The sequence below is a fragment of the Protomyctophum parallelum genome (assembly GCF_964188405.1).
Source record: "Protomyctophum parallelum genome assembly, chromosome: 13".
Lineage (NCBI taxonomy): Eukaryota > Metazoa > Chordata > Actinopteri > Myctophiformes > Myctophidae > Protomyctophum > Protomyctophum parallelum.
In genome coordinates, this window is record NC_139708.1 from 7,859,880 (window position 1) to 7,872,340 (window position 12,461).

General features: G+C 41.9%; 1 protein-coding gene across 1 annotated transcript; it reads right to left on the minus strand.

The window, feature by feature from the left end:
- Positions 1–2,443: 2,443 nt before the first annotated feature.
- On the minus strand, positions 2,444–11,942 carry LOC310869138 (uncharacterized protein). The gene is made up of 9 exons (XM_083779737.1): positions 11,914–11,942; positions 9,663–9,759; positions 8,242–8,365; positions 7,942–8,099; positions 7,430–7,572; positions 6,818–6,998; positions 5,896–6,035; positions 4,616–4,778; positions 2,444–3,053 (listed from the first exon to the last, which is right to left on the minus strand). Exons 1-9 carry the CDS (start codon positions 11,925–11,927, stop codon positions 2,988–2,990), a joined length of 1,086 nt encoding a protein of 361 aa, XP_083635863.1. The 5' UTR covers positions 11,928–11,942; the 3' UTR covers positions 2,444–2,987.
- Positions 11,943–12,461: the final 519 nt, after the last annotated feature.

The following is a 12,461-nucleotide window of genomic DNA, read 5'->3' on the forward strand; positions in this document are numbered from 1 at the left end:
GAAGAGAAGTGAGAGCTATAATGGATAAGATGAAGAGATGAGGGGCAGAGTCGAGGAGAGGTGGCGTGTGTACCACTCTCACACGGTACCAAAGTAGGTCACAAACAACAGGCCAGCGTAACCAAATTCCCTCTCTGCTCTCCATTGGCCGGCACACAAAGCCCCAGCATCCACAAGGACCAATCACACAACAGCATGCGGTGGGGCTGGGCGGGGCCAAAGAAAGGGGTCAGAGTGACTGAGTCATCTCAGTTCAACAGAGGAAAGAATTATAACTTTTTAAGTAACTTATATAACTTTATGTCGTCTACACACAAACCATGAGGACAATGCATTCGTAGGGGATAGACTATCATTTCTTTAACACATTTCTGAACATGAGAGTTGACAAAGACCGCATTCAGAAGATACGTGGGTGGGGGGTGGTAGCAGCCAGTGTAGAAATTCTATTAGACACGCAACCAGAGTCAGGGTCCAGTGCCTTGCTTAAAGGACAGTTCTACGGTTGTTGGAACTTAGAAGGATGAGGTGATTCACTCACACTCACAGTCCCCATTCCGGCATGGGGATTTGAGCTAATAACTATCAGGTACATGGTACAGTCAAAGCACATTTATCCAAAAGGATGGCACAGAAAAAAGACCTTGCGGTCTTGTTTCCATTCAGGTCCCATGCATTCATTCACAACACGATAACAGTAATCGAGATACCTCAAAAACATGAAAAACTATTTACAGGAATAAGTACAAAAAAAATCTAAATACTCGGAGGGTGTGAGGCTATACCCTCACACAATACAATTCCCCTTTCAGTTTAGTACAAGACAACATCATGCTCAGTTTCTCTGTCTTTAGGGCTTCCTTGTCATATTTGTGTGTGTGAATCAATTTTCAGCGTATCGTACAGATACCGGGGTGTGGACGAGACCAAAACAAGGGTGGTGCCTTTGTCTGTGTGGCACGTAGGGGCCTATAGAGTTACCTAACGTGTGGGGGGTTTGGGTACTGGTTATGTCACAGTGAGCAGAGGAATGCCTTCTGGTGTCTTCTAAATGGCCCTGGCCCATGGCGGGAGAGGAGGCAGTGAGGGGGCCCCCTAGTGATCAAACAGAAGAACTGCTGGAGATTTCACCCAGCTAAAAATTGCTCATTTTTACAGTTGGTGTCTCTGCAGAGCATTGCATCTCTTGGTATTACAACAGAGGCTAAAGCTTGGTCAGTAAGCAAGGTATAGTGATCAATATCATTCTCACTCAGTTTTAACCAACCCAGCCTTCCTGTGGAGGATTTATTGTCATCCACAGATAGCATAGGGATATTTTCAACATTCAGGGTCATTACGAATGGAATATGGTCTGAACTCTGAAGTGGCCAACTCATAACAGATATTAATGTTGTCAAGAGAAGCATGGGCGTCCGCTGTGCATATGTGATATGTTTTTGGTTAAAAACAAAAACAGTGTTGTTAAAACATTAAAGCTCTATTCTCTGATAGCAGTCTTTGCTATAGTGTATGGTAAATAACAGGTAACAGGCCAGGGGTCCGTCTCTGCAGCTCTTGAAAAAATACATTTACAGGTGAGTTGCCAATTTCCACCAATCAGGAGAGACCTAGAGTACTGGTTTATTACATTGTATAGTGTTCCTTCCATTTCCAATTGTGTCTGCTTACTATCACTTCCAATTTCACTTGTTTATTCTCTCCCCCCTGATAAAGTTGGTATCTTTGACCTGGAAGGTATTTTCTGTTTACTATTAGAGCTGGAGAGACTCCGTTACTGAACAAACTCTCTAGCAATATTGGGCTGTTAGAATATAGAGCTATTAAACACTTCTTTTAACAAAATAAATATCACTTACTGCAACATTAACCACTGGGGGACTCCGCTAAACTACATAACTTAGTTTACCTAAAAATAAATATTTAAATGGACTTTTCCTCTCTACATCACTGAAAATAGCTCAAGCAGTCTCAACACATTGTCAGCCCCAGAAAAGGTACACTAGGGTTCATGTGGCTATAGGTTTTTTGAGTATAAGTTACTAACTGAACCACGGTTCAGAGATTCAAAGCCTTGATGCATTTGCTGGCACTGTATCGCTCAGCTAGGCTTTAAGACGTGGCATTTTATTCCATTATGTAACTGGCTTCCATTTAGAAACGTCATATCGTTGCTGTCGGGCAGAAACCTCACAGCTCCATATTTCAACTTTTTTGTTTCTTTTATAACTAAAAAGAAATCACACTAGTGTCATACAAAAGTAGCAAGAATAGCAGATCTACAAGCTCACAACGCTCATGGTGCAACGTGTTGTGGGATTATAAATCTACCATTTTTGCTATTACAATTATTTTATGTGAAAGTGTGTTCTGAGATTTTTAGCTTGTGATATATAATAGCCTAACTACATTGGATCCATTGGAACACAGGTTCCTTTTGACCATTTCCTGAATACACTTCTTCAATATGATAATTACTTTTCAAATTAAACATTGAGATACTGAAAGACAAAAGTAATCCGTCAAATGTGTAAGCAAGTGTGTAATGTTATAAAAAAAAAATTATCTGCCTTTAACCTTAAATAAATCCACATTAAAAATAATTTTGAATTGTGTGTAGAGGGACAATCGAGATAAATCTTAGCGCGATCTATTTACACACTACATCAGGAGATCATCCAAAACTTGACAAAATTAAATAAGTCTGTCAAATAACCATTTCAATGCCTGACTTCTGTGCATTTTAGTTATACTGAGTGATAAAGGTTTGTTTCCCCCCCCCCAAAAAAAACAATATAATCTTTACATGCAACCAAAGACGTTCTCAATGTGAGGGGTTTATCAATTAGAATACAGGTCACAGACTGCCCCCTTGTGGAGCAAATGAAAAACAACATTTAAATGTTACAGAGCAAGATTGAGAGAAAAGGTGTTGGGTGTTGACGTTTAAAGAAAAGAGTGACAGAGAGGACAATTTAACATACAGGTCAGATGAGGGTGCAGGAACTGAGGAAGACCAACCACTGTGTCAGACTCAGGTTGTCCTTGGGAGGCTGAAATCAAAAGCAGTCCACAACTTAATAGCAGGTACTCTATGACGACTCACTCAACATAATAAAATCAAGTCACTTTGTCTTGCAGCATGACAACAGTGTCACACAAAATTAACAGTAGCAGATGTCATGCACAAGCTGAAAAATAGCTGATAGTCAAAGCTCACAACGCAACGCAACGTTGTGAGCTTACTGCGAGCTTGTTGATCTGCTATTTTCAGGGAAAACTTTCCCCACAATACGGATGCTGGGGTTTAACCCATTCTGGGCGGGAACCCATTTTGGTGTTTTACCCACTCAGATCGGGAACCCATATTTGGGTTCTGTACAGTATGTACAGTATTAAAAAATGTAAACATTTTGATTCTGCTATATAAATATTTGACGTTTTTCAGAAACCTTAGGTCAGGATTTAGAGGCGTTTTTAGAATCGGCCTCAGGCCTAGTGAGTGTTTTCTCGATTGATTGAATGTAGCCAATGAAGCCATATCTCTTGTGCGCACATATACACACACACACACACACACACACACACACAGGAAAAAGAAATACACAAAGATAAAAATAAAATAAAAGGAAAATAATTAAACTAATTCCCAAAACACTCACATAGACAAGCTCAGACACATACTGTACACTCACTCATTTATTGTTTTTAACGGACTGCAATGGAATGGAAATAAGCCGCTTTCTTGCATTCATCCCTTTGATGGTGGTGTATATGTATAGTGTATTTTCTGTACATGTAAACATTGTCAATAAACGTTTTGTTTTATCCTGTTGATAAGATTCAAAATCAATACATTTTGCTACTATTCTGGTGAATTTAATCTATTATCCTGATAAATCCAGGAGCTCTGACTCATTCTGACAAGTTTTGCATACTAAATAAGTAAAATAACTAATTCAAATGAAAACCTAATAAAAAATAAAACAATATTTTATGGGAGGGGTGTATATAACTGAGGTGTGAGCTTTGGCACTTCAGTCTGCTGTCTGTAGGGTAGAGCTTCAACTTGCTGTCGAGCTCCAATGAGATATCTTTGGTATGTTTTTGCCATCTCGTGTATGACACTTTGGGACAATAGATCATGTTAAACTCAAAATGCGTGCCTTGCCATCCTTGTTTTAACCCATTCTGTACAGGAACCTCTTTTGGTGTTTTAAGCATTATGTTATACTTATACCTACAAGCAGATCTGCTTGTAGGTCTGCTATTTTTGAAATATCGTGAAAATGTGGCGCAAATCTTTGAATATACATTCTTTCAGAGCGAACGTTTTTAACTCAAATCTTTGCTTCTGGGAGGGTTCCCTGGAACAACAGATTTTCAGATGGGGGTCGGCGGCCAAATACAGAATTCTGGGGCTTCTCGACATGAAATAGTTCTAGAAACACTTATATAGAAACATGGGTTTTTCAGAAAACTGTCATGATTTAGAAGACATTTTGGAGAATCGTCCTCAAGTCTAAATGGGTTAAATATCTTGTCGTACTTGGGTACAAAAGGTCACATATATAACACACACACACACACACACACACACACACACACACATTACCTGTAGCAGTGCAGTGTCTATAAGTTGTGTGTCTTTGCGTACAGACAGCAGTGTGGCCTGTCCTGCAGTCGGGTATCCCATCTCCACGTCCAGAATACAGATGACTGAGGCTGACTTCAGAAACATCAACTGCCTGTCTGCAGGACGCCAGTCTATTGCAAAACTGAACACACACACGCGTACGCAATTTGATTTAGTATGGGTCCATTTGGTTCCATTTGTACACACTAAGGGGGGATTCACACTATGGTCCCGGATGTGCACTCGGGACCACTTGGCAGGTGTTGTGGTAGTGTGAATGCTGCGTACCGTTCCCGGGAGCGGATCACCCAAACGCTCCCGCGACCACATCTGGACCGCTTGAAGTGTACTCGGATACGGATCGATGCAATGTGAAAGCATTGAATACAAATGCATGAAGTCTACTCGGGTACGGAAGAATCAAGGCCAATGTGAATCATGGCCAGCGAGGACCAGGGAACCGTATTCGGGAACAGTTTGAATCAAACGGACTCAGTGTGAAATCCCTTATCAGAGTTACAGAGCTGCAAAGGTTGGAACTCCTTGTTAAATGAGACTTGGACCGCTATGGGGAGATTCACACTATGTAGTATGCACACTTGTTTTTCAGTCATGTTAACCACTTCAGCCCTAACAAATTGCAGATCTACGCGATGGGACACGTTGTGAGCTTGCCTTGTAGATATGAGCATTTGTGCCTGTCGTAGACATGCGCAGGGCAAGTTCAGTCAGGGAACCTCAGTTTAGTCGCGCCGGCCGTTAATTTGGCCAAATGTTTACAATGTAAACATTAAAAACGCTAAGGGCAGATTCACACTATGGACCCGGGTGCTCACTCAGGACCACTTGGCAGATGTTGTGGTAGTGTGAATGCTGTGTACCGTTCCCGGGAGCGGATCACCCAACCATTCCCGGGACCGCATGGAGGTACTCTGTACTCTGATACGGATCGCTGCAGTGTGGAAGCACTAAATACAGTTGAAGTGTACTCGGGTGTGGAAGAATCATGGCTGAGGTGAATCATGGCCAACGGGGACCAGGCAATCGTATTTGGGGACAGTTTGAATCAAACGGACTCAGTGTGAATCTGCCCTAAGAGGGAATCGTTAAGGAACCGGAATCACTAAAATCCTAATTGATCCCGACCCTATCCTTGTCCCTGACACAAACACAAATGACTGGGGCCGTAGAAATGCATGAAAATGAAAGTAAAATTAAGCTAGTTAAAAAAACGAAAGCTTGTGCAATGCACTACCGACCTATCATGCAGGGCCTGTATCTCAGCCAGCATGTCCTTTTGACTGGTGAAGCGCTCCGTCACCTCCACCAGGGTGGCTCTCAGCTGAGACATACGGCCATCGAAACACTCTTCCATGATGCCTGCTCTACCTCCACTCATCTACAGAGTATAGAGAGAATGACAGACAGAGACATTAGTCTAATGCAGGGGTAGGCAACCTTAGGCACCAGTGCCAACATTGGCACAAAGGAGGGTGATCACTGGCACACTGGCAAGTGTGTGGTTTTAAATAAACTATTTAAAAAAATGCAGTCAAATAAAGTCCCTCACATTTGTGTGTAAATTACATCCTGCATTCTACATTCATTAAAACTGAACTCTGTTACTGCCCTGACTCTAATGATCATTATAACAACGTGAAAGAAAATATTAAAAACATAAGGAAAAACTTTATTTGTGGACAAGCAAAATATGTTGGAATCTTTCACGTGGTGTCATTAAAATTAATTAATGTGGATATGGCACACTGACGATCCAGAAAATAAAAACATGACACTTCATTTAAAAAAGGTTGCAGACCCCTGGTCTAATGTCTAATGATTAGACAGCTCTCTGCACATACACCTAAACATCTACAGTCAACTACATGTATTGTATATGATTCGGAACAAAGTAAACAGAAATGTGCAGAAGGTTTTACGGTATATTTAGTTTTTTTTAAATACATAGTTTTTTACCTCATTGCATTCCTTTCTCAAACTCGCATTTATGAACAAATGAAGTCAGGGTGTACTAGTAGCAGAAGTAGCTACTAATACTACACTACCCACATCAATGGTTATTTGCTATTTTTATATTGTTGCACCTTATATCCTGAAAGTAGTAGTAATATTCCTAATAATAGCAGTAGTAGTGATTGTAGCAGTAGTTGTGGAATTCACCTGCAGTCTGAAGCGATCATCGTGGCTCCAGGTCACAGACAGCTTTAGCGGCTCCAGCTTGGGGGAGTGGCTGTAAGAGTCACTTTGACATGGCCCCAGCTCAAGGCAGAGCTCTGACTGGCTGACCGAGACTATCTTGTAAAGCAACATCTCCTGGGTGGCTGTCACATAACCCTGCAGCCTGGATTGGTGGAAGCATGGGTAATACTAATTACACAGTGATCAGTAATGCAAATAATCGTGCATAGATACATACACGCCCAGTCCATCCCAGTGGTTCTCATTTTATCCCCTTGGAGCGCCCAATTCTTACATCTGCCAAATGCTGAGACTTTGGCGCCCCGGACCGCAGACTGCATATTACAGTATATTATATTATCATCAGCAGTCAGCACTTATACTTATACATGTATTGTTGTTCTCTTTTTAACCACTGCACAAAATAAAGTTAAGATTGGAACCAATGATCCATACAAACACACCAATGACTATAATATGTGCCCCCCCACACTCTTTAGCACACACATACTGTCAGTACTCATTGTGAGGCTTACACTACACACATAGATACAGATGGACAAACACACAACAGCAAATCTACCCATCACTTACTCGTCTTTAAGCACCTGCCAGTTGTCAACGTAACCATGCAACGTCTCCGACTCTACCCTGAGATCTGACAGCTGACCATCACAGGCCCGCAACGCACGTTGGGCCTTCTGCAGGCGCTGTTCCAACTGCTCACTCATCGCTTTCTGTTGGAGAGGAGGAGGAGGATTTAATACCGGGGTGAATAAAACACTGGCAGTAGGTCCAATCCTCTGGAGCCATGAGATGAGAACCACTGTTCCCAAGGGCCCCTAAGCCTCAATGTGAAATACGGAGGTCAGACTCAGAGCACTGCGTTCCACATGGTTCAATGTTTGACAAGCTTCAAGGTCAACAGAAACATGCACGATATATATCCCCACGAGGATCTTTCAGCGGTCTCGCTTCTCATCACCGACTGACCATTCATTCAGCAACCCTGTCCACATATAAACTAAACTATAACAAGCAAATCATAATATTTTGGTGTGTGTGTGTGTGTGTTTGTGTGAGAGAGAGAGAGAGAGAGACGGTACCTTTTTCTCTATTTCTTGGATCAGCTGCTTAAGTGTCTGTCGTTTGGTGTAAATCTGCTCCACCTTGGCCTGCAGTGTGCTGATCAGACTCTCCATCTCTTCAACCTGGGCTTTTACCTCCGCCTTCACAGACTTCCACCTGGTACGTGCTTTGTTGTCTGTTCTCACACACACACACACACACACACACACACACACACACACACACACACACACACACACACACGCGAGTAATGAGTGTGTGGTACTGTGATTTCAAGGTTGAGTATAGGTGAGCGAAGTAGAGAGGGAGTACAGTACCAGGGTTAGACGGACGAGGCTCTGTCAGCAGTTTCCGTGGACATTCCAGTCCCTCCAGCACAGAGATCATGGAGTCCAGAACGGACATCTGACAGATCAGAAACTTCTGCATACGACGCTGATCCTGCGCGCACGCACACACAATTCAATAGAATGAATAGATTAACAGCGAAACAGGCACATGAACATGGAGACAGACAGACGAACATTGAGGGGGAGGCCCCCAAATTCCCCTGGACATTTTCTGAAGACCTCAGGGCCTTCACCCCGCTCCCCGAGCCCGGCCGAGTCCGTTCCCGGACACCTGATGGGACGAGTGGCCCCCTCCCTACCATGGAAGTATTGGGAGGAGGGCAGAGGGGAAATAGTCCAGGCAAAGTAGCATTTCCAGACTTCTCTTTCCTGGGCCACGTTAGCAGGGGAACCTCCCCTGTTGTTGCTACCTTGTCGTGGTGGGGAGGCTTGTGTGCCTCTGTGACCCTGAGGACTATACCGGTGGGGGTTATGCCCCCGGTAGGTACAACCAAGCCCGGCAGGTTTCAGGTTAGAGGCCAGTCCAAAAGCAGCATTGCCATCAACCATTAGCAGTAGGATGGTTGGAGGAAGATTTGACGGATTTATGCATTTGTCATACATATGAAATTATGAATGGTGTTATTCTATGAAGTCACAATATTTCGATGAAATGGTTCATGAAAGTCTGATCAGTGTGTTTGATATCATTAACAAACAACAATGTAAATATTATACATTTTGGGGAAAAGTAATTTTCGTGATATGCAAATGTGGGCATATTCAATATTTATTAAGCTAATTTGCATATTCAAATTAAGTTTCAGAGAAACTTGTAATACAAAAAAGTTTAGTTTTCATGTTAAGATTCATTTTGGAAAGTTTCATTGTGATAGGACAAAAGAAAAAAAAAAGACCATTAGGGTGTTTAGTTTTCTCAAGGTATTAGCACACATCTTGAATTGATGAGAATTAAACATATTTCCGCATCTAGGATTTCTTAGGGCTTTTAGTATGTTATTCTAGACACCTCATAGAAATGATATCTGTTTTAATTAGTCTGACTTTTGGTTCTAAAATGGGCTAGATTGCCTGGCCTAAAAGGGCCCCGAGGCTGCTGGGGCACCTATAAGGCGAGAGCACGAGCTGGAACCACCGACGGGGCAGGGGCCAAGGACCCCCCACCCGAGTCCCCTGCCCGGGAAAACATAAATATTTTTCCATACATTATTTTACATTTTCCATACCTGGAAAAATATTAAAAGAAATGCAATACTTTCCATACCATTGGAACCCTGCAGACAGACATAGACAGACAGACAGACAGACAGACAGACAGACAGACAGACAGACAGACAGACAGACAGACAGACAGACAGACAGACAGACAGACAGACAGACAGACGTACTATCATGCGGGAGCAGTCGGTGTCAGCCACATTGTCGTCAGTCTGCTCTGGGTCCCCATACAGGTCCAGGAGAGCAGGGTCACATCGCCCCAGCACACTGTCAAGAAGTAAAGAGTGAGAGACAAGTCAAAACATGGAACATATCCATTCGAATACCAAACTACTTGCCCATTTAGGGCCTTTACCAACTCGCCCCAGGCGTACAGCTGGGGTACAGCTGGCTGTTCCCCAGGCGTACAGCTGGCGGAACTGCGCGGCATGGTATTCCTAAAGTAACCTAAATTAATTATGGTTAATCATGCTAACCTTAACCTCAGTAAAACTATGCCTAAACCTAACCCTATACCAAAATGTAACCCCAGTAAAACGATGCCTAACCCTAAACTTATTTCTAAGGGGCGAGATGGTTTAGGGGCGACCGTACTTGATACCACCTCTGGCAGAGAGCGAGTCTACCACCAGTGGAAGAGGAGATTAAGAGAAGAAGGTGGGGATGGATCGGCCACACACTCCGGAAGCCCAATACCAGCATCACAAGACAAGCCCTTAAATGGAACCCGCAAGGCACAAGAAAGAGAGGGAGGCCGAAGAACACCTGCCGCACGGACCTTGAGACTGACATCAAGCAGTGTGGACTGACATGGAAACAGCTGGAAAAGAAGGCCCAGGATAGAGGAATCTGGCGAACTGTAGTCAACGGCCTATGCTCCGTGAAAAGGAGCGATAGGCATAACAAGTAAAGTAAGTAACTACTTGATACCATCGATTCGATTGCACTTGGTTACTGTTCATTTTGAAGATCATCCAGATCCAGATCTAACAGTGATGGAAGAAGTACTCACATCACGTCTCATGTCTTACTTAAGTAAAAAGTATCAATACTGACATGTAGAGCTCTAATACTCTGAAGTTCTGTATTAAAATTGTAGGCTACCTAAGTAAAAGTACAAAGGTATCGGCATCTAAATATACTAATCTTTTGGAAATAGTCGATCTACAAGCTCACAATGTGACTCTTCGCGACACATTGTGAGCTTGTAGATTGGCTATTTTCAAATGTATACTAGGGCTTGTTACCGGCTGGAATACCGGATGACTCGCCCCGGTGCTTGCTTGCCCGTTTCTCCTCCCGGAATTGTCACCAGTGAGGGGGATAACTTTGTAATATGCTATTGGCTGTTTGTATTCTTTTTGGAAAAATATAAAAAGATACTCCTGTAGAAAGGCTATATTATTTTACTTATATTGACCCTATAAACAGTTTAGTATTATTTAGTATATGTAAGGTTTTGCACACTCAAATGGTACCTCGTCAGATAATCCCCACATAGCCTACAACAACTTCTGTGAACAGACTTCAATGTAGTAGCTTTTCATAAATTATATTTGTTCTGCTGTCATGAAAGTTTATAGTTAGAGAAATTCAAAGTCCAGCCGTCTGCTGTCCACCCTCTCCCACCCCTCACTGGGGAAGATTCTGGGAGGAAAACAGAAACGGGGCGAGTCATCTTGTTACCGGCTGAAGTAGTTAATGTATGTCTTGTAACTAATAATCAAAATCTAGTAATACATATTAACAAAAGTTTTCATAATAGTGGAGTAAAAGTTTGATTGATTGAAGTATTTATTAACAGTTTGCAGAATTACAGTACATTTCAAGCACAACTGAATACAAAAAATGTGGACGACACCATAAAGCATTACACTTGTTTACAATAGGGTTCACCATTTTCAATTCATCAGAACATCATCATCAGTACAATATGAGTGACATAGTGGGGTAGAAGTAAAATTATTGAAATGTGTAATTGTAAAATACCGGTACCTCAAAATTGTACTCAAGTACTACAGTAATCGAGTGCATGCACTTAGTTATACTTTACACACATGAGTACTAATGTATTATCGTTTGAAATATACCCATTCTACATACTGTATATATATATATTATTTGCCAGCTGAGCTTATAGCTGTAACTTGTTGTAAGCAACTTCTATCTGCATCTTTGTTAGCCCTATAATAGCCACATACTGGGGCTACATCTTTGTAAGCTTGTAGCATTAATAGGATATGGAACCGTCTGTTGTTTTGTTTCTTGTTCTCGTTAACGGACAGCTGGGTCAAAATAAGCATCCATATAGTGTATATTAGAGACACATACATTGTTAATACTTAATACAACTAGCATATCGAGATAACGTTAACCATTTTCTGTTAAAAATGTGTTAAATATCTTTGTGAAGAACCTTACCATTCCACGGACATTTTTGTTTTCAAATATCGGCGGTACCGTATGCGACGTTATTGGAGGTTAGAGTATGACGTATGTGCTCGTGCGGGCCTTTTAACCAATCAGCGTCCTGTCAGAGTAGTGAGCCCGCCTACTATATCCGGTTATAGACACGAACGCGCGCGTGCGCTCACAAACTGTTTCCGTATCCGCTGTAGGCCGGATGTTCACACTCCAAGTGTCTATGATCAACCTCCCAGCCATTTTAATAACCCAAATTAATTTTCTATTAACTATATTAACTCAAATAATAGCCAATCATGATATGTAATGTCTGCTGTTGCCAACTACAAGATTGTTGTTGTGATTCTTCAGTTCTTTTCACCACACATTTCACAATTAAAAATCCTGCCAACCAACTCATGTCTTTTGTTAAATATTTGCTTTTTAATTTTATGTATTTATAATTAGGCACTGTACTGATGTAACAAGTTAACAGTAACATAACAGAAATTAAATTGACCCCCCCCCCTCCCTCAACATTTTCGTCTTCTTAATTGTTTATTATT

Excerpts from the sequence above, each read along its gene's own strand:
- LOC310869138 (XM_083779737.1), bottom strand. Across the intron at positions 8,100-8,241 it reads GCCTCGTCCGTCTAACCCTG|ACAACAAAGCACGTACCAGG; the intron begins GTACTGTACTCC and ends GTGTGAGAACAG. Across the intron at positions 6,036-6,817 it reads ATGATCGCTTCAGACTGCAG|ATGAGTGGAGGTAGAGCAGG; the intron begins GTGAATTCCACA and ends TATACTCTGTAG.